Genomic DNA, 26038 nt, shown 5'->3' with positions numbered 1-26038 from the left:
ATTTGTTGTTTGTTAGTTTCTAAAAACAAAAATAGCTCATCAAAAGCAGCAGAAGAGGAACTGTAAAATTGCACAGGGATGGTGTCAGGATGAATAGTTACTTGGTTATTAAAAAGTCATAAAAAACGCTTTTATCTTCCATGGCAATGTTTTTTATACTCAACATTGGAATGTTACTACTCTCTAAAAAGTTCAGAATCCAGTGTGTCAGACTCCAGAGAGTGATACCTAAGAGGACTGATAAAAAGTAAATGGGTAAAATAACTTCTGTAGCCACTCCAAACACCTTATGAGTGGGCTCCACAGATCGAGTGACTTCCTTCCAAAAAGTGCAGTGGACAGAGGTGATTTCATAGCAGAGAAACCCAACAAACGCTACCTCGGCAGGGCTGTTGAGGCAACATCAACAGTAATAAGGCACGGTAACAGAATGTGCATCTGATATGAGGTGATGGCAATGGCATTCTACCTCTGTAGAATCGTCCACACCAAAACCCACGACCCCAGGAGAAACCCCAGATTCCAAGGAAGAGGCATTCTGCACTTTTCCAAGGAAAACTTCAGTTCAGGTCAGTGTCATCAAAACTCATTAACTGTCAAGGTCACAGAAAACAAAAAACGTCTGAAAAACTGCAGAGCCGACAGGAACCTATGGACATGTGGTCACTAAACGTAATGTGGGTTCCCAGATGGGATCCTGGAGCAGGAAAAAGACGCTGGCTAAAAATGAAGGAAATCTGAGTCAAGGGTGGACTTGTAAAAAATAGTAATGTGTCAGTATTAGTTGGCTAACTGTGGGAAATGTACCCGACCAGGTGGGATACTGACAGCAGGAAAAACCTGGTGGGAGCACAGGTACGAGAACCTTCTGTACTGTCTCTGCATTTCTCTAAATGAAACACTCCTAAAACGAAAACCATACTTTAGAAGTGGATGGGGCACTTTCAACAAGCAGCCCCTCTTCACTGGGCTGAGTCCCTTCTGATAGTCTTCAAATCGATCCCTGCAAGATGGGCGGGGATCGACGACTCACAACGGGGAAGCTAACAGGGCACCCCACTTCTGACAACACCCTTTGACTAAAACTGGAAGGAGAAACTTCTAGAAAATCACACACAACGCCCGAACGTGTCTTCCTGATCCGCCCTTCAAGGAGTCGTGGAGGCCGCGCAGGAGCCCAGACGTGGTAACTGCCATGGGTGGATCTGACTCACTGCGTCGCCTTTCACGGCTTCTGCTCTGTGGGTAAAATTAACAGTGACTAAAAATGAAATCACTGACGGAGGTGGCTCCCGGACCATCTGAGAGAGTCCAAGTACTGACTCGGCTGGAAGGAAATAAAACCGAAAAAAGAAAAAAAACCTTCTTGATCTCACCCCAAATGATCATTCTGCACCCTGTCTGAACTTGGGCTCCCTACCCGCCGGCCTACTCAAAACCACGGCGGAGGGTGCCCCTCTGCTGCTAAGTGACAGAAGACACGCAGGCGCAGTCGGGCCGCTGCGCCAACAACCCGGAAGGAGCGGCGGCACGGCTCGGGCGTGGCCTCCCTCGGAGCTCCCAGACCTTGACCTTCCCCCCCACCCACACAGGACAGGCAGATGTAGTGTATCGCCTTTCCACAGGGCGAGGTCACTACTCGACCCGGTACGCACCTGCACGCGGGGCCTCGCCTGTCTCTGGAGGAACCGAAAAGGAAGGTTACTTGTTCTGCCGGACCGGGAAGGCCTGGAGACGACGCCTGGTCGGCTTGCACAGCAGTGGGATTCTTCGGGTTCTTTTTGTGGGTAGAAGAAAAGACCGTTCAGTAAAAAACAAAACAAAAAAACAAACAAAAAAAACACAACTGGGTGTAAGAGTTTGAAAAACGCTGTGCACACGCTTTCAGACTGGGTTCACGAGTAAAAAGAGCCCACGCGGGGCTCTGGGCTTTGGGTGAGGAAGAAGTTCTCATGCGCTTTCTTCCTGCCCGGGTCCTAATATAATCGCACCCCCAGCCCACCCCCCCGGGAGTTCAAAAAGTTATGTAAAGTCTTCTCGTCGACCTCCTCAGCCCCTAGACTAAGAACGTGACCGCAGCGCCAAGCCTCGGGTGCTTTTCCTCTCCTCTCCTTGCTTCTCTTCTAGCAGGGACCGTTCAGAGATCCGAGAGCGCAGGAAAATGGCGCCAGACGGGAGCCTCGAATCACCCACACGACGGCGACCGCGTGCGCACGAGGGGGCGGGGCGCCGTTCTCCCGCGCTCCCGCCCCCTGCCCCTTAGCCCCGCCCCGGGGCGTGACCTCCGGCGGTTTGCTCCGCTCAGTGGAGCAAACTGGGGGAGGCGTTTGGGTGGGGCTGAGATAGGAAGAAAGAACCCTGCCCCTCGACGGTTCCTGCTCCACTAGCCCGTGAGCCGCGATGCGAGCGTGGGTCTTAGTTGCCGCAGTGTTCTGGTACCTCCCCCGAAGTGGGTATCCTCCTGCCCGGCCTCCAGGCCTCTCCCTTCTTGCCGGTCCTAAATCCTTCCCTTCGCCCCGCCCCGCCCTACTCTGAGTCCCAGGCTCCTCTTCTGCCTACAATGTCAGTGGTTTCTTTCCTCCGCAGCTGGATGGCAGCGTTTTTCCGAAGTCACTAAAAAAGGCTTCATTTATGGCAAGCCAGCGTACACAGGTACTAAGGACCTCTGCACCCGCACAATCTATCAGAAGAGCCGGGGTGCGGTGGTCCTGCTAAGGTTCTTCCGGTGGAGAGAAAGCCGGCGAAAGCTTACTGACCGTCTACCTCGTGCTCAGCACTTCCTGAAGGTTGCCTCGTTTCATCCTTATAGTCACCTCTCTGCACCTTAGTTGTGATATCACAGCTTGTAGGAAGCTAGGATTCAATCCAGATCTCTTTCTCTGATGTCACCTCACTTCCAGGGGCCTCTGCTGCTGTGCAACGTGCCAGGCCCACCCAGAGAAGTAATTTCCAGGACTGGAAGTTTCTCTGTTTGGAACGCCCCTTCCTCCCCCCTCATTAACTAAAAGAACTCCTACACATCTTTTAAGGTTCAGCTCAAATGCCCTTTATCACTGTAATGAAACTTGCCCACCCTACCCAAGGAAAATTAGTCACATTGCTAACTTTACATAACTTTGGGCTGGTTCATAGTATTTGTCAGGTTTGGAATCCCTCAATTTTTGGAGCCCTGCCCTTCCCCGCCACCACCAAATTTTAGGACAGTATCTTCTTTATATGTTCAGAACATAGCATTCAATAGGCTTTAAAATTAGTATCTTGGGCTGCACTGGTTCCAAGCAGATTATTGTTGCTTCCATCAAATCTGAAACAGAATAAGGTAATTGCAGAAAAACGCCCTAGTATGCTCTACATAGGCTTAATTATTGTTCCCCACCGAGGACATTTATAGTTAAATATCAAGTTTCACTTAAGGGTGACAATGATCATCTTTAAAATAGTTTTCAACCAAGTCCTTTTCTGATCTTTAAATTGATTTTGCTATCCCTTCAAAAAGTTATGATTGCAGTGGGTTCTGAATTTGTACATTGTATTGTGTACATTTTTATTAACAAAACTATAATATCCTAGAAAAATGAAAAAATTTATTAGAAGCCTAGAATTTTAAAAACTAGGAGAAGCAAAAAGGACTTGCATTCTAAATGTCATAATGAGTGATATTTGCTGTTTTTTAAAATAGCGAACTCCAAAAATAATTTGTCTTTTGGGACAAATGGTAGTAAGTGCATTTATTAATGTTTCTATATAATGTAGCTATATATTATTTTATTTTGTCACAGTGAAGGTATATGTAGAATTACATCACAATAGCCCATTCCTTGTCTGTATGGATATAAAACATGCTAAAAAAGAAACAGTGGACCCCACCTACTCATGGATTGGGCCTAATGAAAAACCATTAAAAGGTAAATCACCTGATTTTAATGCCTTCTTCTTTAAATGAAGTGAACATTTTTTTTATCCTCACCTGAGGACAGGTTTTCCATGGCTTTTTAAAAGAGAGAGGAAGGACCAGAGGAAGGGAGAAAAAAAAATCCACGTGAAGGGAGAAAAAAAATAACCGATTGATTCCTCATCCATTGGTTGAGGAATCAAATCCACAGGCTAGATATTCTCAGCCTAGATACTGGGAATTGGACCTGCAACCTTTCAGTTACCAGATGATGCCCCCACCAGCAGAACCACACTGGCCAGGGCTGATGTGAACCTTTTTTTTAGAAAAGCACTGTCATTTATTGGAAAGCGCAAATTAAAATTTGATTTTAATCGCAGTTTCGCTTGCTCCATGCTTAGGCAAATCATGTTATATCTTGGTCTGTGCCTTATTTTGTTCCTTATGTAAAAACTGAAGCAGTAATTTTTGCACCCTTCCTCTCAAAGCTGTATTAGTTCAAAACAATTTTGTAAGGTCCTAGCTGGACAGCTCCTTTGGGTAGGGCATCATCCTGGTGCATCAAAGCTGCAGATTCAATCCTCAGTCAGGGTGCATTCAAGAACCAACCAATGAATGCGTAAATAAGTGGAACAACAAATGGATCTCTCTCTCTCTCCCCCTCCCCCCTCCTCCTTCCCCTCCTCTCTCTAAAATCAATCAATATATATTTTTAAATGTTATAAAACCTAAAACTTATCCTTATAGCACCTGTAATAAGAGATGAAGTATATAATATGTAATTGTTAATGATATTAGAAATTGGATTATAAACATAAATTTCTGTTTTATATGAAGAAATTTTATAGTATTACAGGGCAGTATAATTTTATTTACTGAGTTACTGGCATAAACTAATTGAAATTAGATGCAAAGAAATGAATAAAAGAAAACCAGAATCTGTTTTGAAAGTGTACTGTTCTCATGTGGTTCTCCATAGAGTAATATGACAGAATTACAATTTTGTGAAATTCTTATTGTTAAAATAGTCCATTAATTTATTAAATTTTTATATTTATTTGTAACCCCAAGTTTACCAAATAAATGTTTGAATTGTTATATTTTAAATAACCAAGTAATGTACTATTTCTGTTTAGGAAATAATCAAATAAATATAACTCAAACAGGAAAGCTGATGGTGAAAGATTTTCCAGAGTCTTTGTCTGGACTCTACACGTGTACTTTTTCTTATAAGATCATCAAAGCACAAACCCAAGTAGAAAAGACGGTAAAGCAGAGATACGAGTTCATGATGTTTGGTAAGAATATAGGCACGTTTTGATTTACTTGGTTTAGATCAGAATTAAGTGTATGGTTTCTCTCGTGAAAATGAGTCTGTTATATATAATCATTATGACTTACCAAGTATTTTGGGTGTATTTGGCCAGGCAAACTCTTAAATTAATGCCAAGATGGGGTATTTGAAATAATCCCCTTTCAGCCTCCCACTTCCCACTGTTTAGGTTTGCATTCTGCTTTATCACAGTTTTGCCAGGTATCTTCAAAACAGATATTTAATCCTATAAAAGCAAATTAATGATCCTTTTTACTGGACTGTTCTGACAACAATGATACTCTGCCAATTAAGACCCTACCCCCTCCAGAAAATCTTACTTTTCCTTGATACTGTTAACTTATCTTTATACCCAGCCCACAGAAGCCATGTCCTTACTTGAACTGAGTAGATAATATATATCAGATGAAAATGACCTTTTTTCATTAAAGTTATTCATTTTGTATATTTTTGTGAGACCACCCTGCTAAAACATTTTATTGGATAAGTTAAGTTTCTGTGCTGATTTGAAAATTGTTGAAAAAAATTAATACTAGGCACAATTTTATTCTCATGTTTTTTAAAGCCTATCGGGAACCTGATTATTCATATCAGATGGCTGTACGTTATACCACAAAATCTTGTGTAGGAAGTTATAACGACCTGTTTTTTAGAGAGCTGAAGAAGGTCCTGGATAACTTAATCTTTGATTTGTCCTGCCATGTCATCGAATCATCATATAAATGCCATTTTGTGAAAGTTCCAGAACACGGCCTCATATATGAGCTATTTATCGCTTTTCAAGGTAAGAAACTTTTTTTTAACTTTGATTTTATGAATTTAATCTTGAACCATGACAGATTACAAACCTAATTACCAGGTTAATGTGAGCTATCTTACAAATAGTGGGACTTAAATGTTTGCTAAGCACTGAAGTATATTTTGGTCTAAGCCTGGTTATAGATTTAAAGACGAGGACATCACCCTGACCTGTGTGGTTGGGCTTGGTCCCTCAAGACTACAGAACACCAGTTTGGTTCTCACTCAGAGCAACTATCTGGGTTTTGGTTCTGCCCCATTCAGGGCGTGTAGGAGAGGCAACTGACTGATGTTTCTTTCTCACATCAATGTTTCTCTCCCTCCCTTCCCATATCTCTAAAAACAAATACAAAAAATCTTTTAAGAAAATGAATACATTATTTACCTTCAACTGTGACATACTGTTGCTTATTTCCTAGATGTCAGTGTTATTTTATAAATATGGCCTTTAACTAGGCAGCTAATATTTAACATAGTTTTTCAAATAGAATTTTAAATTGTATTTTGGAGAACTTAATAAAAGAGAGGAACCAAACCAAACTCCTTTCTATTTATTTTCTTTATATTTTAAAGCCTTGTAGTTACTTCCGTTAGCCCCCAGATGGAGTAAAATTATAATGTATAAATTATTTAAATCGTGCAACTTTATTACTGGGGTTAGATAGGTTAACACATGCACCCATTCATACTGAATTCAGCATTTAGAGCTTTGTTGGAATGTTTGGAACTTTTCAGAACCCTTTTGTGAGGATCTCGTTTTTTCCTCTCCAGTTAACCCTTTTGCATCACAGTGGAAAAGTGCATGCCATGGCACTGCTGATTGCGAAGAAGTGACTAATCCTAATATCCTCCAGGTGAGAATTTCATTGTCAGGGAAAATATTCGAATAGTCAATGAAGCTATTCAATTTTTTTAATTATTTCATTTTCTTTGTTATTTTATTATTTAAAACTTTTGGTAACTGCTTCAAAAAGATTTCTCCATGCTGTGAATATGTATCAGTAATAAAGAGTTGCTGTTATTTTAAAAACCTAAATATAAAGCATTACTGATTTTTGGTTCTGGTTATTTAAGAACCAAATAACCAGAAAGTCTTAGTCTTGAAACTAAGACTGTGGGAATCTTGGCCGTTTCAAGATGCTTTGTTTTGGAATAATACATGTGGAATATTACATAGCTTCCCAGGTTAATGTTATAGATGTCATATATATATATATATATATATATATATATATATATATATATATGATAATGTCATAGAAACCTATGACAGAGGGTAGGATCCCTGGGTTTCATTCCCCAAATGTTAACTAAGCAACAGCTTGAAGAACAGCTCACAGTCAGGTCATCCTAAGTTGAACCAGTGGTTCTTTCACAACTGTATCTATGATAATCATAGTAGTTGGTATCTCCTCCGCTGTCCTCAGAAGCTAAGGACATAGCCTTAAAAAGCCCCTTCAGCCCTGGCTAGTGTGACTCAGTGGATTGAGTGCTGGCCTTCGAATCAAATGATCGCCTGTTCGATACTGTCTAGGGCACATTCCTGCATTGTAGGCCAGGTCCCCAGTAGAGGGCGTATGAGAGGCAACCACATATTGATGTTTCTCTCCCTCTCTTTCTCCCTCCCTTACCCTCTCTAAAAGATAAATAAAATCTTTTTTAAAAAATCCCTTCCCTCTCCTGGTCTAGTCCCTGAGCCCATACCCTTTATGTTGTGCCTGGCAATGGGAAGCACTGAGTTTATATTAGCCATTATTGAACTCTGCGTTTGAAAAACTGAAATAAAATCTATATCATTAGTTTGTAATGCTGATTAAAAAGAAGTTTTAGTTTCCATTTTCTTGGCTCTTTGGAATTAGAAATAATAAATATCTATATATGGTATAGCTGTGCTGCAAATCATTCAAAACAAGTGTTTATTAACCTTACTTTAATTTTTCTTAACCATTGTACATATGAATTGACAATCATTGTCAAGGCTAGACTAATTTTAGTATTAATACACAACTTTTCAGGAACTCATCTGTTGTGTAAAACCTGGATGGAGTGGGTGTGTTTATAGTTCATTTCAGAGGCATGAACTATGAAATGTCTCATTCAGAGACATCTCATTGCCTCTGATGCTGGAGGAGAAATTGGTTCACAGTTCAGTCACTGTCCTTCTCACTGGTGTTTTATAATCCAGGCAAGAGACCGAATAGCAGAATTTTTCCGGAGGCAAGCATATCTTTTCTACCATGATCCTAATAAAATTCTCCCACTTATACATTTTGTGGACCACAGTTTTGAAATGGCACGTATAGACACCTGTCGTCCAGGCTTTGGGAAAAGCGAAGGTCTACATAGTAACTGTGCTACGTGTTGCGGTAATTATGAAATATAAATACCCACAGATGATGCGTTGTAGCTTTGTGCACCTGAAATCTGCATAATGTCATTAACCAATGTCACCCCAGGAAATCCAATAAAAATTTAAAAATATACATACAGATATACAAGTATTAGGGTACATAGTCAGAAGAATACCAGTAGATGAATAGTTCTCTTAGGATAATTGAACTGGATCTGTTTAGCAAGCCTCTTTAAAAATGTTATATTCAGCTAAAGGGGAGTAAAAACTCAGAGAACACATTTCCGAATGTAATCATCTTCATGTGTATTACCTCTTCCGAATGTACTCTTTTATATTACGAAACATTTCTGCAGTCTTCTGACTTAAGCTGCCGTACTGTGAAGGAGAACAGAATGGCACTGCTTCGAAAACAGACTTGGAAACAGAACTAGAAAAGCAGAAGCAGAAACTCATCAACCAGGCACTGCAGAAGCTCCTATAAAATCCTGATCTTAATGAAAAAAAAACCAAAACAAAATGAGATTCTCTCTCCTGCCTTTAACATCATTAATCACAATGTCCAAAACTCAAAGATAATGTCCACAACTTAACTGACTGAACACCCCTCAGGAAGTATATCATAGGTATAGAAAAGGTGTGAGATTGAAGGCAGATTTATATTATTGGTATGAAATCCCTCTAACTGAAACTATAATCATTTCCTCAATGGGTTTCCCTCTGCAGTGGTGTGTAGTCCTGGGACTTTCAGTCCTGATGCTAATGTCACGTGTCAGACCTGCGCTTCCGCCTATGCCTATGGAGCTAAATTGTGTCCGCAAACATAAAGTGCAGCATGAAGACCGGAGGTAACAATGTTGTTACTTGCTCGTGGCAGTGGGGGACGTGGGACATGTGCACACATCCCAGAGCACCATAGTTCCGTTAAGTGAGACCCATCAGACCCAAACACTGGAAAACACACATTCTAGAAGCTTTGAAAAGATGGTTGCTGTGGCATTTCTTAGAGGGCATTGAATATCACCCGTGTACAATGGGAACTGTATTAGTGGATGGTTTTTAATGAGATATTTGTTGTTTACAAATGGAACCTGTTGCTCTGTACCTAAGGCTATATTAAGATCCAAAAGAGCAGCAAAGTCTAATACAATAAAAACTTTATACTTTCCATATATTAATTTGTTTTAAATCACTCTTATATGATATAAAGTCATATATATTACCTTTGTGTTTAGAGGCAAAAAGAAGTTCTTCCTTTTGGTCTCTTTGCTTTTAATTTGTTTTTTATATAATTAATAGCCTTTATTTTCCAGTGCAGTTTTATATTCACAAAATAATTGAACATACATTACATAGAGTTCCACACCCCCTCTCTATCCCCCACACCCTCACCCCTCCCATTTCCTGTTACTAACATCTTGCATTAGTGTGATACTTTACAATTAGGAAAACAATGCTGATAGTTTACATCAAGGTTTGTACAGTTCTGTGGGTTTTGACAAATGCATAATGACATGTATCCACTATTATAGTTTTGTACAGAATAGTGTCACCACCCTCAAAATCCCCTGTGCTTCACATGTTCATCTAACCCCCACACCCTAGAAACCTCCACAACCACTGATCCTTTCACTGTCTCTATAACCTTGACCTTCCCAAACTGTCATTTCCTTGGAGTTTACAGTATGTAAATTTTTCAAACTGGCTTCTTTCACTTAGCAATATGTATTTAAGGTTCCTCCATGTCTTTTTGTAACTTGATAATCTTTTTATTGCTGAATATTATTCTACTGTATGGATCTATGAAGACCACCTTGGTTATTTCCAGTCTTTGGTGATTATGAATAAAGCTACTATAAACATTTGTGTGGAGATTTTTGTGTGGACATATGTTTTCTTTTTTTAATATATTTTATTGATTATGCCATTACAGTTGTCCCATTCCCCCCTTCATTCCCCTCCACCCTGCACACCCCCTCCCACCTACATTTCCCCCCTTTAGTTCATATCCATGTGTCATAAGTTCTTTAGCTTCTACATTTCCCATACTATTCTTGCCCTCCCCCTGTCTATTTTCTACCTACCATCTATGCTACTTATTCTCTGTACCTTTTCCCCCACTCTCCTCCTCCCACTCCCCTGTTGCTAACCCTCCATGTAATCTCCATTTCTGTGGTTCTGTTCCTGTTCTAGTTGTCTGCTTAGTTTGCTTTTGATTTAGGTGTGGTTGTTAATAACTGTGAGTTTGCTGGTTTTTTACTATTCATATTTTTATCTTCTTTTTCTTAGATAAGTCCCTTTAACATTTCATATAATAAGGGCTCTGTGATGATGAATTCCTTTAACTTGACCTTGTCTGAGAAGCACTTTATCTGCCCTTCCATTCTAAATGAAAGCTTTGCTGGATAGAGCAATCTTGGATGTAGGTCCTTGCCTTTCATGACTTGGAATACTTCTTTCCAGCCCCTTCTTTCCTGTAAGGTCTCTTTTGAGAAATTAGCTGACAGTCTGATGGGAACTCCTTTGTAGGAGACTGTCCCCTTATCTCTTGCTGCTTCTAGAATTTTTTCCTTCATTTTAATCTTGGGTAATGTAATTATGATGTGCCTTGGTGTGTTCCTCCTTGGGTCCAATTTCTTTGAGACTCTCTGAGCTTTCTGGACTTCCTAGAAGTCTATTTCCTTTGCCAGATTGGGGAAGTTCTCCTTTATTATTTGGTCAAATAAGTTTTCCACTTGTTGCTCTTCCTCTTCCCCTTCTGGTACCCCTATAATTCAGATGTTGGAACATTTAAAGATGTCCTGGAGGTTCCTAAGCCTCTCCTCATTTTTTTCTTTTTGAATTCTTGTTTCTTCATTCTTTTCTGTTTGGTTGTTTCTTTCTTCCTTCTGGTCCGCTCCATTGATTTGAGTCCCAGTTTTCTTCCCATCACTATTGGTTCCCCGTGCATTTTGCTTCATTTCACTTAGTTTAGCCTTCATTTTTTCATCTAATTTGTGACCAAAATCAACTAATTCTGTAAGCACCCTGATCACCAGTGCTTTGAACTGTGCATCTGATAGGTTGGCCATCTCTTGATCTCTTAGATGTATTGGCTCTGGGGCTTTGATCTATTCTTCTGTTTGAGTCAATTTCTTTTTTTGGTCTGGTCGTGCCTGTTACGTATGAGGGGCGGAGGCTTAGGTGTTCACCAGGGCTGGTCAACTCAGTTGCTGGGTTGTGACGCTGTATGTGGGGGCGGGGTCAGAGAGGGAACAGTGGCACTTGTTCCACTCTCTCTCGGATTTCGGTCCCTTCTGCCACTTCCCACAAGCAAACTGGGCCCGTTCTGGTGCTGATTCCCGGGTGGGTGGGCTTGTGTTTGTTCTAGGACCCTGTGGGTCTCTCTAATGAACTCTCCTGTGAGGCTGGGAGTCTCTCCCCACACCTCAACCCTCACAAGTGTTTTCAGTCGGTGCTTTTAGGCTTTATTTCCTGGCACTGGAATCCTGGGTTGTGTGGTCTGTCTCACTGCCCGTTTTTGTCTGGTTTATCTGAATACGAATGTGTGTCCGAGGTCAGCCAGCTGCCTTTCACGCCTCACTGGGTCTGCTTGTTGCCACCCCGTGCCCAGGGTCTGCTGGACACCTGCATGCCCAGGTTGCCAGCCAAAACTTTTTTCTGCCACGATCCCTCTCTGCCAGCCGCCAACTCTGCCCCTCTTACCTGTCTGGATGAATGGTTGTTGGACTTCCGTACAGTTCTGTCGTTCTGGGTGCTTTTTTGTTTCTAAATTTTTGTTGTCCTTAATTTTGGTTGTGCGAGGAGGTGCAGTGTGTCTACCTACACCTCCATCTTGGCTGGAAGTCTGGACATATGTTTTCAAATTAATTACATAAATACCTAGGATCATGATTGCTGGGTTTATGGTAAGATTATGTTTAGTTTTGTAAGAAACTGCTGAACTGTCTCCCAAATTGGTTTACCATTTTGCATTCCTATCAGCAATGAATGTGTTCTTATTGCTCCTCATCCTCATCAGCTTTTGGGATTTTCAACTTTGGGATTTTAGCCATTCCAGGTCAACTGACAGATTAGTATGATTACCTTCACCTGTAGGAGTGGAACTAATTTTCACAGTCATCAGTAAAACCCGATCTCGAAAAAAAAATAATTTTTAAGTCACAATGATGGGGATAATGTTTGTATCACTGCCCAATTTGTGTACATGTCTGTGGACTAGAGTGCAAATTGTTTTGTTGTTTTTTTTTTACCATAGCGGGCTTATTGTTTCACCAGTAGCTCATTCCTCAGAACTGCAGATTAATAGCCAAAGAAGTAACTTTCCTGTTTCTCCCTGAGTCAGAGACTGTAGCTGTCAAAAAGCAACATAACTTCAGAGTGCTGTGGTACAACCGTGAATTATGTGGGTCTGAAAGACACTGGGGTTGCAGAAGCATGGCTGATGCCAAAGTATAGTTCCCACGTGGCAATGTTTATTATGAAGACTCCTAAATATGTGAGGTGGAGTTGGATAAACAGAGGCAGTGCTATCACTTTGGATCATCTCGGGCTAATATATTGATATCCTAGTATCAGAATCTGGAAACTAATAGCAGTGGAGGTGTTTGGAAAACGAAGAAGATAAGGAAACAGGAAGGAAAAAAAAAAGAGGAAAAGGTGGTTTTAACCACCAACCATTGAATAGAAATGGTTGCATGCAATTCAGAGGGTAGAGGAAGCAGACCTCAGTCCAAATGAACTTATAAACTTGTAGTTCTTTTTGTTCTTTTTTTTTTTTTTTCAGATGTAGGTCACACAGTTTTGACTGAAGAGCTCTAATTTAGGCTCCCGGAGCCTACCTAATTTTTGTGGAAGATTTCTGGAACAAGACTCACACAGAAGGAAATCAATCAACTTTCAAATGCAGAGGAGAGACTAAATTGAGGGTGAAAATGTGTATATGCCTCCTTCTCCTTTCCCTGTGGCCCAGCTCTGTTTGAGCCTAATATTCGATGGTTTTGAAAGCATCTCCCAAGATATGTCTGCCCCAAATGATCGAAAACAAGTGAAGAGCGCATCTGCGGTCTCCACGGAAAGACTCTCACCTTCTGATTCCTGTCCTGGCTCCATCGTTTTCCAATATGTCTTTGGCAAAGACCATTTTCTCATCCCTGCTGTGGGGAAACTAATACCAGTCTCCACCTCTCTCAAAATGTAATTTTATGTAATATAATTTATACGAAAGAATTTTGTAAATCATAAAGCACCAACAATTTCAAGACTCTGCATTAGCTTGTATGTCCTGTGATAGGTAAGGAGGTGATTCTGCACAGAGAGAACCCACAGTTGTCACCAGAGTTCATACATTCAGTCAGTAGGTTTCTACTTAATGTTACTTTTATGTACTATGCTCAGTACCTCATCATATCATCCATCCTCCGAAAAGGAGGATCTCTAAACACTGTAGTTCCTCTGTTTTTGAACATTATGTGGAGAGAATCATATTGAATATATTCTTTTCTGCCTTGATTCTTAAGATTGATCTCATGGAGGATTAGTTCATTTATATTTATTGCTGTATAGTATTCCATTATAGAAATATATCACAGTTTATTTATCCATTCATTCATTGGAGAACATTCAAGGCATTTCTAATTTTTTGTCATTTCTAGTTTTTTTGTTGATTTTTAAGAATCTTTTAAAAAACGTTTTATTTATTTTATTTTTTTAGAGAGAGGGAAAGGGAAGGAGAAAGAGAGGGAGAGAAACATTAATGTGTGGTTGCCTCTCATGTGGCCCCCACTGGGGACCTGGCCTGCAACCCATTCATGTGCCCTGACTGGGAATTGAACTGGCAACCCTTTGGCTCGTAGCCCATGCTCAATCCACTGAGCTACACCAGCCAGGGCTAGTTGTTTCTAGTTTTTGATGACTACAACATCCTACTAAAAATTCTTAAGAGGATATCCTATGTGATACACACGTGCACAAGTTACTCTAGGTTAGCAGTCAAACATCTGGGTCATAAGGTGGGTAAATCTTCCATTTGTAACGTCAAACCGTTATTCAAAGTGGTTGTACTAATTTATCTTCCCAGTGGTCGTGTATGAAAGTTTTCATGGTTTCAGGTACTTAAAGGTTGTCTCTTTGTTTTTACAGTGTAAAATTTTTGTATTTAGAATTAGCCAGATGGACTGTTAGATGATCCCAATTTTCTTGGCAACATCCAAAGCTCAAAGCTGGGATCCAAAGATACATCTTCTTTTCTCCCTCAGGCTTGATCAGGGTGTTGACCTTGGCCGTATCAATATCATAGAGCTTCTTCACAGCCTGTCTGACTTGGTGCTTGTTGGCCTTGACACCCACAATGAACACCAGTGTGCCGTTGTCTTCTGTGTTTTCATGCCTGACTCGGTGGTCAGGGGGCACCAATGATGGCATGGTGGTCAAGCTTGCTTCTCCTGGGGGCGCTCTTCTGAGGATATGGAGGCGTCCTTCAGAGCCGCAGGGTCTTCAGCCATTGGAAGGTGGGTGACATGTGGCCCTTCTTATTTTGTGGCTGTGGACACCTTTCAGCACTGCTTTCTTTGCCCTCAAAGCTTTGGCTTTGGCTTTGGCTTTGGGAGGGACAGGGGCTTCTTTCTTTGCTTTCAGCACCATCTTCGTGAAAAGTGAAACTGTCTTTCAACCTTTTGCCAATGTGGTGAATAAGTATTGGTATCACATAGCAGTTTTCATTTTATTTCCCTGATTACTAATGAGGTTTATCATCCTTTCATATGTTTGTTAGCCATTAGGATTTTCTTTTATTTTTAAAGATTTTAATTTATTTTTAGAAAGAGGGGAAGGGAGGGAGAAAGGAGAGAAACCTCGATGCGCAAGAGATACGCCGATCAGTTGCCTCTCGCACACCCCCAAGTAAGGGACCTGGCCTGCAACCCAAGCATGTACCATGACTGGGAATTGAACCAGCGACCTTTTGGTTCTCAGGCCAGAACCCAATCTAGTGAGCCATGCCAGCCAGGGCAGGATTTTCTTTTTTAAAAATATTCTGTGTAAGACTTTTGTCTATTCTTCTATTGGGTCATCTTTTTCTAATTGATTCACACAAGCTCCCTATACACTGGATAGTATTGCTTTGTAAGTTACATGGGTTTGAAATATTTTCTCCCACTCTGCAGTTGGATTTTGCACTTCTTTGTCTTTTGATGAGCAAAAGTCCTTAATGTTAGTGTAGTTATAGTCTTGCCTTTCCCATTTAGATCTAAAATCCACCTGGAATTTTTACATGTGCCCTGTGGTAGGGATCGAATTTCATTTTTCAATCCATGTGGTTACCCAATTGTCCTGGACCATTTACTGAAAAACCTGGCCCTTCCCCACTAATCTGCAGTGATATTGTTCCCATATATCAAATGTCTGTTCATGCACGAGAAGCGATGTCTGGGTCATTTGTCATATCTGCTGAATTCTTGTTCACGGTGTCATTTCCTTGTGGGCTTTATTTATTTATTTTTAACCAGGAATCATTCTTGTTGTTTAAAAACATTTTGTGGAAATGAAAACAGCTTTCTCCAGAAAGGCTCTGGGTTGGGTTTGGACAGGTATTTGGGTACACAGCCAATCCTCTTCCCTCACAAGCTAAGTTTGCAATTTGAAATACTCTGAAACACCCAGATGAAGCAAATCCAGGCTAAATTCTGTGAAAAAGACTAGTCCATGGCCACAGTATTCCGTAACTTTTTTCCTCTCCTTTTTAAAAACCTCTCCTTCACTCAGTACCAGAAGTCTTGCCCTGACCGGAGGGCGCGGTTAGTTGGAGCACCATCCGCGTGCACACACGCACAGAAGGGTGCGGGTTCGAGTGTGGTTTCCAAAGGTGTGTTGACATCTCTTATCTGCTGCCACAGTCTCTTCATTCTTGTGGGTTTCTGTCTTTTCTGTGGCTTTACTGTCATTTAGTGAAGTTTCAAGGAGAGGAAATAAATATGATCAATTTTCCACTTTTAATCAGAAGTCTGTGCATACAGTCCAGCGTGGGTTTTGTATATTATCGCAGAGGGAGTGGGGTGCATCATCGATGAGCTAGCTGCTTATTTTAAAGATTATCGTTTTGGCAACTGGGAGAATGGGGTGTGGGGTGAGGATGGACTGGGGGAGGGGGCCCGGGGAGGTTTGTGGGGAGACTGGTTGAGGAACTAGCAGGAAGACACAGGGCAGGCTTCTCGCTCAGCTGCAGCAGGACGGAGACAACGAGGTAGAGGGCGCGGACAGTCTGAGCCTCAGGGTCACGGCCCACATCCTGGGGCTGCTGACCCTGCTCCTGCTCCAGGACAGACTTCACTCCAGTGGACTGTAAAAGCTAGAAACATAGAAATGTGTATAAGAAATGGCTAATGCTTGGTCCCACACCCTAATCCTGGGGCCATGGCAGACACAGTAATCCGTCCCATTGCTCTTCCCTGCAGAGCCTGGAGAGCCCAATACTCCCTCTGCAGAGTGACAGGTACTGCAGACCACTGAGTGTTGTTGCTTACGTTGGTGCCACCTGCCATCCTGGGACTAACAGGTTTACCACCCCCTCTCTGGCCCATCCCTAATTGTCCTGGACACTGTATGTGCAGGAAGCTACAAACCAGCTGGCTGGACATGAGCTGACAGCACTATGAAGTCAGAAGGGCCAGAATCCTGGGACTTCCGGGCCCCTTGAGAGCACAGTCATTCACTTCAACCACCAGCCTGGCCCTCAGCCCAGGCTCTCTTACCTGGTCCTTCAGCAAGGGTAGGGTCCCCTTCTTCAGGGTCTCAGCCACGAGCTCCTTCTCCTCGGACAGCTCTGAGAGTGAGTTAAGAGGGCGGTTGGCAGGAAGGAGGGGCAGAGAGCAAGCCGGGCTTCAGTGTCTGATCAGACCCGAGACAGCATCACGGGAGGTTCCAGAGAGCTCCTGGGAGTGCTACACAGGAGTTACTCCAAACGGGCTCCGCTGGGGCTCCCGCCTCCTTCCCTCATAGCCCACAGGCGGTGGGAGACTGTGCCAAGGGGCAAGAGGAGGCGGTCCCTCAATCCTGGCCTGGGGAAGATGGCTAGTTTCTGAAATGTGATGGTTTACTCCTCCCAAAAGGTTGAGGCAATGTGCACCACCTTCCTCCTGAGGTGTGGTGCCCCGCAGGCTCCCCTGCGCGGCGTTTCCTCCACATGGCACCCATCCAGACCCCTCCTCACCCTTCAAGGCATCCAGGAAATCCAGAATGGCTTCTCTGCGCGCCTCTACCAAGATCCCAGCAGCATTAAACAGGCTGCTGATGAGAGGCTCTGCTGGGCCCTCCATCTGCACCTCCTCGGAGCCCAGGACCTCAGACACCTACAGCCAGGGGCCAGGAGATGGGAGGTGAGCACGTGTCCCATTGGCACAGGTTGTCTGCGGTGTGTCGGCTGCCCCACCCCCTGCCCCCCCACTGGCTCCTTCCTCTCTGCCCCAGTGCTTTCTTGGGTCTCTTACTCTTTCATCCAGAGCCTGCAGCTCCTCGTCTGAGGTGAGGCACTTAGTGAGGCAGCTTAGCACATCTTCTCGTTCCTTTGCCGTGAGATCCTGGAGGCCGCCCACTGCGTCCTGCACCTTCTCCTCCATGTTTCTGAAATCCTCCAGCCTCAAGGACTTCCCTGTAGAGGCAGCAAGTAAGAACCCAACCAACCCCACCCTTGGTCCCCATTACCAAGGACCCCCAAGACCCCATTCTCTGTCTGTTTTTCTTCAGGGGACCAATTCTGCATCTTCCCCTCTTCTAATCTTCTTCCCAGACACCCACCATCATTGCTTCCTGCTGACCCCACTTCCATCTCCCGAGCTCACTCCCAGCCTAGTCCCAACCCCAGATTCTTCTCCACCGTCGGGAAATCAGAACTTATTAAGTCCTTGCCACTCGAAGTGCAGTCTTCAGACCACACCGATTGGAGAGAGGATTTAGATGAGGTTAGAGCAGTGTTTCTGGGCCTCGACTGTGCATGAGAGTCATCTGGGGAGCGATTTTTAAAATCCTGATGAGCAGGCCCCGCCCCCAGATCAATTATATCAGAATTCCTGGAGGTAGGACTCAGGTATCACTAGTTTTTTGAGATTTGGGGGGGGGGGGGGAGTTTGTATAGTCCATAATCTGTTTATTCATTCACCTGTTGATGGATATTTGGCTAGTACAAATAAAGCTGCTACAGCATCGGTGTACGAGTCTTTGTATGGATAGATGTTTCCTACTAGTTTCCTAGAGTTGCTGTACCAAATTACCACCAGTGCCGTGGATTAAAGCAACACAGATTATTTTATAGTCCTTGGGGCCAGAAGTCCCCAGATGGTTTCTGCTGGGCTGGAATCAGGGTGTCAGCACATTTGCATTCTTTCAGATGTCACTAGTTTCAAGGTCCCCCCAAGTGATGTCTGTCCAGCCAGCAAGAACCACTGTGTTTAGAGGAGACAGTTGCAACCTCCAGGCTGAATGTGAAAACTGCTTTGCACCCTGCCCTCCCTTTCTACCCTCAACTGCCCCCCCCGCCGCCACACACACACACACACACACACACACACACACACACACACTCCTTGAGGCCAGAGGGCTCCAAGGTAAGGGGGTGCAGGCACCCTGAACACAGCTGGCTGCCGTCCTTACCTAAGCAAGATGAATCACCATCTTCCTCTGCAAAGAAAGGGAAAACATCTCAGAGAGTTTTTAGGTCACCTCCAGCCCCCGGTGGACATGCTCTTCCCAGGAATGAAAGATTTTGTTCCTGGACTCAGAGCCCTCACTGCCCACGCCAAGAAGCCTGTGTCCTTATCACTGTGTGAAGATGACAAAGCACTGTATTCACAGACCCATCCCCCCATCCTCAGAGATAGGCAGCCGTAGATTATTCCCTGATGATTGAAAGCAGCAGAAGCCCAGAGAGGGCGGAGCGGGCCCCAGTCCTCAGCAAGTTCGTGTCGGAGCAGCAAGCGGAGTCCCTCTCCTGACTCCTCCCTTATGGCACTTAAGAATGACAGAGACTCACTCTTCTGAGCTAGCGGGACCTTGCCCAGACTGAACCTGTAACTGCTACAACTTCTAGGAGTTTCTTGAATTTTCATCCACATCTAGACCTCTTTCTACCCTTTCCCAAGGCCTCTTAGGCAGTGCAACTCCTCTGGGACCAGGGAAAGACACTGAACTTCCAGAGGCAGCCACATTTGGAATCACAGGGACCTCCTAGTCTAACCCATTCATTTTAAAGTCGGGAAGACCATGGCTCAGGAGGCTACGGAGCTAACGAGTGGGAGAGTCGGGACTGGAGCCTGAGGCTGGGTGACTCCCCAGTACAGTGCCCCTCTGACAGCCAGTGCTGTCTGGTGGGAACGGGTCACATAATTCAACTGTGCCTCCTGGGCCAATAAGGTTTCAGTGAGGGCTGTGACCCCGCAATCCGGCACACTGACCCACACAGAGTAGCTCCAAGTCAGAGCCTGGAAACGCTAGGCCAGCATGCAACCCAACCTGCTTCTCCAACAGGCACGTCATTCTCCAGCCCTGACCGCAGTTCCTACTGCCACCGCATCCTATTACATTCCCAGCCTTAATATCCTGTATCTCCAAGCCACTTGTAATTCATAATCCTCTTTTTAAAAATCGTATCCTTGCTTATTCTGGAATGATGAACAGGAAGTACAGCTCACTCACCTTCTGGAAAGGATTTTGTTTTTCCAGTGAAACAAATATCTAAACCAATGCAAGAGGGTGGGGGGAGAAAAAAGACCAATTATCAGAAAGACTGGTTTTCTCTAAGACCCTCCTGCTAGTCTCTCCCCAATCCTCATGCCCTGCCCTCCACCAAATAAATAAATAAATAAATAAATAAATAAATACCAGGAGGGAGATGGGAGTTAACATCTCTAGGAAAGGATCGGTGTCATGTGTCATGATGAAAGGGACCCTTGGTCCAGCAGAGTCTGAGCTAGGAGCCTCAGTCCTTCCCAGTCCTGAACCCTCCCTCCTTCTCCTCCTCCGCTTCACGAAGCCTGGCTGAATCAATCCCCACTCCACTTGCGTGTCAGAGCCCCTCCCCCACCTTGCCCCCACCAGGCCGTGCTTACTCATCCTTTCCAAGCTGGGGAAGACGAGTTGCTTTACTCGATAGCCCAGGACCAGATTTGGGGGGATGGTTACTGCCCTTTGGTGCTAGGAAAAAGGAGCTCGCGTTAATAGATTCCATTAATTGTTTCACAGGTGCTTTACATAGCTATCTTGCCTGCCTGATCTCCCAAACAACCCTAGGAGGGAGAGATTTCATGCCCATTTTACAGATGCGAGAACTGAGTCTCAGCATCAGTAGGTGAGGCAGTTTCACAACTAGAAACTAGCAGAGCTGAAATTTGAACCCACATCTGAGCTCAAAACACATGTTGCTTCCACTCTACACTCAACAAATGTTCACTGAGGACATATGTCCTTCCAGGCTCTCTGGCTCCTGCCCTCCTACCTCTTGGAAAGGGAGGCAGACGATGAATAAGCAAACAACCCAATGTACTGATGAACTATGGGAAGCACTAAGAAGCAGATGAACACAGGGCATCACCAGAGGGTACCAGGGAGAAACTTAGCGATGCTACACACACCTTCTTGAGCAAGAAGAGAAGCATAAGAAGGCCAAGGAGCAGGCAGGTCTGCTCTGGGAGGCCTGGAGGAAGAGCTAAGGAGCCTGGCGTCTGGTCCGGCACTCCTCCGGCCTGTGGCAGGCGGGCCAGGCTGGCTCTCTCCCCAGTCCCTGTTTCCCAGGACCCTGACCTTGCGTTCACATTTCAGACCACAAAAATCCAACTGGCTCAAAAACGTGTGTTGCCGTGCGCTCTTCAGGGTTTCCGCCCTGGCTGTCTGCAGAGTTTCCGTCACCAGATACAGGTCCTCTCTCCTTGTTTGCGCTGACAGCAACAAGGCGGGTAGTTTTCTCTTCAGCTTCCTGCAGGGAGTGTGGGGGGTGAGAGGTCAGGATTTAGGGGCCCCCTTCTCAGTGACATTTTCCCCTCCCCATCAGCTAGTTCCTATTTGAGATCAAGTGCTTCTGAGGCTGGAAAACCAAGGCTCACAGCACCCCCATTGTAGTGCACTTTACCCGCTGTGGGGGCAAGAGGGTGCAAAGTGGAAGGGGAGCTCACTGACATTTTTGGAAGAAGGCGCTGCACTGCAAGGTCCTTCCCACCCATTGCATTGCACCCTCACCACGACCCTATGATATAGGCAGAATCGCACCCATTTTCCACATGAGGAAATTGGGGCTTAGAGGTGGGTTCCAAAGGGTCCAAGGTTGCACAGAGAGTAAGTGTAGATAGAGCTGGGATTCAAAAGCTGCTCTGTATGAGTGCAAAGCATGTGCCCTTCCCGCTGCACCGAGATAGGCACCCGCCCGGCCCACAACACCCTCTTTTCTGAGAAGGGGCTCCAGCTCCTCGATCTGGCCCCTGGGGCCTGGACATAATTTCCACCTGTGGGCTCCAGGCGGCATCTCTGATTCCATTAGGAGATTCATTTTGTGACTAAAAACAGCCTGAAAGAGCTTCTTATTTGCAGCCAGACCCTCAAAGAGGACCTACTACATACAGCCGTGCCCCTGCTGACCTTCCTCCACCCGCCTGGCACCCCGCCCCCAACCCCACTGCACACCCCACTCAGCCTCACCCTGGAAGCAACAGGCCTTCTAGAAAAAAAAAAATCGGGCTCCCTTGGAAAAGGTCCAGAGACTCCTTCCCAGCAATATTACAGTGGGAAGAGGTAGTTCAGAAGACCAGTAAAATTTCACTGTCTTTCCTTTTTTCCTTAAAAAGGAAAAACAAAGGCGTCCACCTCTTCAGGGAGGGCTAACCCAGGAGAAGCCTGGGGCCCCTTTCCCTAAGCTGCTCCACACTTGCCAACGATTCCGGCTATGGGAGAAAACACCAACACCTGCAACAGGACAGTTGCTGGGCGGAAGGCCGGTGACGCCCTGTTAAGTCCCTTCAAAGCACCTCAACTATCAGAACCTTGATCGATGCCACCCAGGTGGGGAGGGGTGGTGGCACCTTCTGTGCAGGAAATGCTCTGCAGGGGCCCTTTGAGTTCACTGTGCTTCCCTTCATCTCTCTTACTGAGCACCCGCTGGGGATAAACACAGGGTTAGTAACGTCAGCTCCACGGAAGCAGAGGGGGGTGCAAACCTTTGCCTTGCCACAAAGCAGAGCGGAATAAGCACAAAATGCAGATTTGGGCAACTCAGTATGGAAAAATAGACGGGACTGGCACCTTGAAACCAGGAGGTTTTGGTCCAAGCCAGAGAACTCAGTCACCCTGGAAGGCAGCAGGGATGTGAGTGAATTGGGGGCATCAGAAGAAGGTTTCCCGGAGGCTGATCCTGGACGAATGAGAGGCTTCCTGACAGTGGACAAGAGGAAGGCGGCATGCTGGAGTGAAAGACTGGGTTGAGGCTGGGCGGGCGGCAGGGCGGGTGCTGGGAGCAGGCAGGGAGGCTGCCCCCACCTCAGGTGCCCTTGGTTCCCCAAATGGGCTTCTCCTTCTCAGTCTCCCCACTGCTGCCTACCTCCAGCCTCACCTGTTCTCAAGGAACTCCAGATATTGCTGGGGTATCCTGGACCCCAACATTGTGATGCTTTGCTCATGAGACCCATGCAAGCCCCCTTCGATTGTTATTTGTTTGGGCAATTTCACTGTCAATGTCCCAACGCAGTCCACCATATCCACAACTTGGAACTTGGCCTTTTGACCTGGAGGGAGAAGGAGGAAGATCATGCCGATCTATGAATTTCCGGAGGAAAATGCATTTTGGAACCGATGAGACATGACAGAACCGGAAATAGTGCCTGAAATCCATCCTGGCGTGTGACACTAATGTCTCAGGATGCGTGTGTTTCTTGAGCAATGTAAAAGTTTGCATGTACTTTGTCAGACAGAAAAGACAAATCAGACCTTATGTACACAGCCCTGGCTGGTGTGCTGAGTGGATCGAGCACTGGCCTGGGAACCAAAGGTTGCTGGTTAGGTACCCAGTCAGGGCACATGCTGGGTTGCAGGCTGGGTCCCCAGGAGAGGGCATGTGAAAGGCAAACACACATTGATGTTTCTCTCCCTCTTTCTCCCTCCCTCCCCCTCTCTCTAAAAATAAAGAAATAAAATCTTAAAAAAAAAAACAACCTTATGCACACAAAGCATACAGCATGGAAGCGGATGAAAGACTAATTTTATAGCAGAGAAACATGATGAACACTGCCTCAACCAGGTGAGCATGATAAACATCAGCAGTGAAAGTCACGTTGACAGTACGTACCCCTGATAGGCTGCAATGGGAATGGTACTTCACCTCCCTGGTTTCCATCAGACCCATGGTTACCTCGGTCTAACCATCAGACAAATTCCAATGGAGAGGCACCCTACAATTACGCCTGACCAGTACTCCTGGGGACGGTCAAGGTCCTCAAACACAAGAGCAGTCTGAGAAATTATCACAGCCAAGAGGAGCCTAAGGAGATAGGAGGACCAAAGATAATGTGGTCCCTTGGATGAGGTCCTGGGCCAGGAAAGGGACATTAGGTCAACTAAAAGAGCCCCAGTGAAGAATGGACTTTAGACAGTAAAAAGAAACGCACAAAAAAAGCCCTCCGTGTACTTTAACAACAACGCCAGCACCCTGAAGTTAAATAAGTAACTCGTTTGGAAAGGGAGCCAGCCAGGTTGCTAAAAACCAATCCAAATTACCAACTCACTCCCTCTGCCTCTGAACGTTCAATGCAAACAGATAGACTTTCCCTTAAAGGGAGTTAAACTGACTTAGTCAAGTTTTTATGGTCACGGCAACATGCCCTAGTCCTGTTTTAAAGTGTTTTCTTGTTTTCGGTGGATGGTCCTTTGGCAAACTGATTGAGAACCACCTTTCGGTAAATCAGCTCTTGGCAACTGGCTTTTCAGAGAGTTGACTGAGAGCCTTTGAAAAAGACGAAACTGAAAATGTCCTAAAGCCCCGTGCTTGCTTAATTAATTTCTGATATGAAAACCCGTGCCCCCTTTGAGGCACCCGAGCCCTGTTCTTGGTTGCAGAACAGCAGGGCCTGGCACATGGCGGGCACTCTAAAACCGCTCGGGGGGCACCGGCAGAATTCTTCTCCATCTCTCGATGGGCCCCGGGTGGGCTGTAGCCGGATGTTGGAGCTGTGAAACTCCTCTGCGTGCAGTGTGAGACGCGGGCTTGATAACACTTACCCTGGGACCTCTCAAACCCCCTCCCCCAAACCAAGAATAGCTAAGCCTGGAAGCAGGAGATGCAGCAGACTCCTCCGTGAGTCCCCACAAGGCCTCGGGGAGTTCTGCTCACCAGCCACTTGGTCACGATCTCCGGGGAACATGAAGGGACAATACTAGCTGCCACAGCAGAATGACGGGGGCGAACTTCTATTGAGTGTTCCTGTGCAGGCACTGTGGTAAGTGATTTACGTAATTGGTCCCATTCGATTCTTACGACAGTCTGCTTGAGTTGGCAGAAGAGAAAACTTGTTCAGAGGTCGCCCAGCTGGTCAGCGGCAGAGCCAGGCTTAGGAACCAGAAGCCCCCAGCCCGAAAGCCTGCGTCTTAACTGGTAAGAAAAGACCTCCATTTATTCAGTCCCTTTAATAATAAACATAAACACAGGAAAAGACATCGGCTAATTCTAAAACAAATTATTTACAAAGGGAAAAAATGGGAAAGGAAACCCTGACCAGTGTGGCTCGGTTGGTTGGATGCTGTCCTGCAAAGTGAAAGGTCACGGGTTCGATTCCCATCGAAGCACATACCTGGCCACATGTGAGAGGCAATGGATCGAAGTTTCTCTCCCTCTCTTTCTCCCTCCCTTCCCCTCTCTCTAAAAAATAAATACATAAAATATATTTTTTAAATGCTGGTACTAAGTTATCTTTTCAAAAAGTGGGGGGCAGGCAAGGAAAACTATTTAGGAATAGTTTCCAAACAAAATAAATGTCCATATCCCTCCTTCTCCCATGCAGCTCCTCTGGGCATTTCTTAAATTGAGGTGTGCGGACGTGTTTGTACAAATTCCACGGTTGGTCGACTTGATTGCTGGCAATGGGGAGTGGAGGGAAGGGTGGGGTAGGAGGGAGCGAAATCTCCTTGGCTGGCCATCTCTCACGTACCTCTTACTGACCTGGGAGCCCCAAATCCAGCCTATCGAACCCCTCCTCGCCGTCCTCTGTCTCCAGTATGTCCTCCAGGGTGAGGTCCGTACTGCGGTAGCGGCGTCTGAACAAACCTCCCTTCCCCCTCACCAGACGTAAGCAGCGAAACCTGTCGGCATCGACGATGCTTCTGACTTCAATCAAGTCACCTCCAGCATCCATCTCATGGACCACCGCCTTGGTGATTGTCTCAAATAAGCTGGGCATGGTGCCTGGAGCAGCTGGAAGAAGGAAGCCGACTTCAGTTTGGGGGATCTGGGTTCAGGTTTTTAAATCTACCTTTGGCGGCCTGGGGTCAAGGAAGACGCAAAGTTCTAGGACAACCAGGATTTGGGGTTATTTGCCTTCCCTGTTTCTAGAAAGTGAGGTGGTCTCTACACACTAAGGGGGGGTGAGCACCACACATGCCTGGTTCTCCTCTGCCCCCCACGGAGCACTTCTGCAGGAAGGACGGA

At 45.1% G+C, this 26038-nt stretch overlaps 2 protein-coding genes across 6 annotated transcripts; one reads left to right on the top strand and one right to left on the bottom strand.

Annotated features, from left to right (window-relative positions):
• The first annotated feature begins 2400 nt into the window (after positions 1-2400).
• Positions 2401-13579, top strand: ZPBP2 (zona pellucida binding protein 2). The gene is made up of 9 exons (XM_037140546.2): positions 2401-2449; positions 2587-2652; positions 3780-3905; positions 5029-5190; positions 5791-6009; positions 6795-6877; positions 8209-8389; positions 9100-9221; positions 13160-13579. Exons 1-8 carry the CDS (start codon positions 2401-2403, stop codon positions 9198-9200), a joined length of 987 nt encoding a protein of 328 aa, XP_036996441.2. The 3' UTR covers positions 9201-9221; positions 13160-13579.
• Positions 13580-14005: 426 nt separating this feature from the next.
• GSDMB (gasdermin B) lies at positions 14006-25790 on the bottom strand. 5 transcript variants are annotated; one of them, XM_053657484.1, is made up of 11 exons: positions 25553-25790; positions 22955-23126; positions 22648-22776; positions 21160-21331; positions 20469-20553; positions 20056-20094; positions 19015-19041; positions 17856-18016; positions 17579-17717; positions 17121-17191; positions 14006-16717 (listed from the first exon to the last, which is right to left on the bottom strand). In XM_053657484.1, exons 1-11 carry the CDS (start codon positions 25788-25790, stop codon positions 16454-16456), a joined length of 1497 nt encoding a protein of 498 aa, XP_053513459.1. In that variant the 3' UTR covers positions 14006-16453. The 5 variants fall into 5 exon arrangements, with proteins under 5 accessions (XP_053513459.1, XP_036996466.2, XP_053513462.1 ...); XM_037140571.2 differs by lacking the exon at positions 25553-25790 and adding an exon at positions 24728-24802; XM_053657506.1 differs by lacking the exon at positions 25553-25790 and adding an exon at positions 23687-24709 and having other exon boundaries at positions 14853-16717.
• Positions 25791-26038: the final 248 nt, after the last annotated feature.

This window comes from Artibeus jamaicensis, unplaced genomic scaffold, assembly GCF_021234435.1.
Source record: "Artibeus jamaicensis isolate MK-2021 breed Jamaican fruit bat unplaced genomic scaffold, CSHL_Jam_final contig_1998, whole genome shotgun sequence".
Lineage (NCBI taxonomy): Eukaryota > Metazoa > Chordata > Mammalia > Chiroptera > Phyllostomidae > Artibeus > Artibeus jamaicensis.
This window is presented reverse-complemented; position numbering and strand designations above follow the sequence as displayed.

Excerpts from the sequence above, each read along its gene's own strand:
- ZPBP2 (XM_037140546.2), top strand. The coding sequence starts at position 2,401 with ATGCGAGCGTGGGTCTTAGTTGCCGCAGTGTTCTGGTACCTCCCCCGA. Across the intron at positions 3,906-5,028 it reads TAATGAAAAACCATTAAAAG|GAAATAATCAAATAAATATA; the intron begins GTAAATCACCTG and ends ATTTCTGTTTAG. Across the intron at positions 6,010-6,794 it reads GCTATTTATCGCTTTTCAAG|TTAACCCTTTTGCATCACAG; the intron begins GTAAGAAACTTT and ends TTTCCTCTCCAG.
- GSDMB (XM_053657484.1), bottom strand. The coding sequence starts at position 25,790 with ATGCCCAGCTTATTTGAGACAATCACCAAGGCGGTGGTCCATGAGATG. Across the intron at positions 22,777-22,954 it reads CTGGAGTTCCTTGAGAACAG|GAAGCCTCTCATTCGTCCAG; the intron begins GTGAGGCTGGAG and ends GTCCACTGTCAG. Across the intron at positions 17,192-17,578 it reads TTTCCTGGATGCCTTGAAGG|AGCTGTCCGAGGAGAAGGAG; the intron begins GTGAGGAGGGGT and ends ACTCACTCTCAG.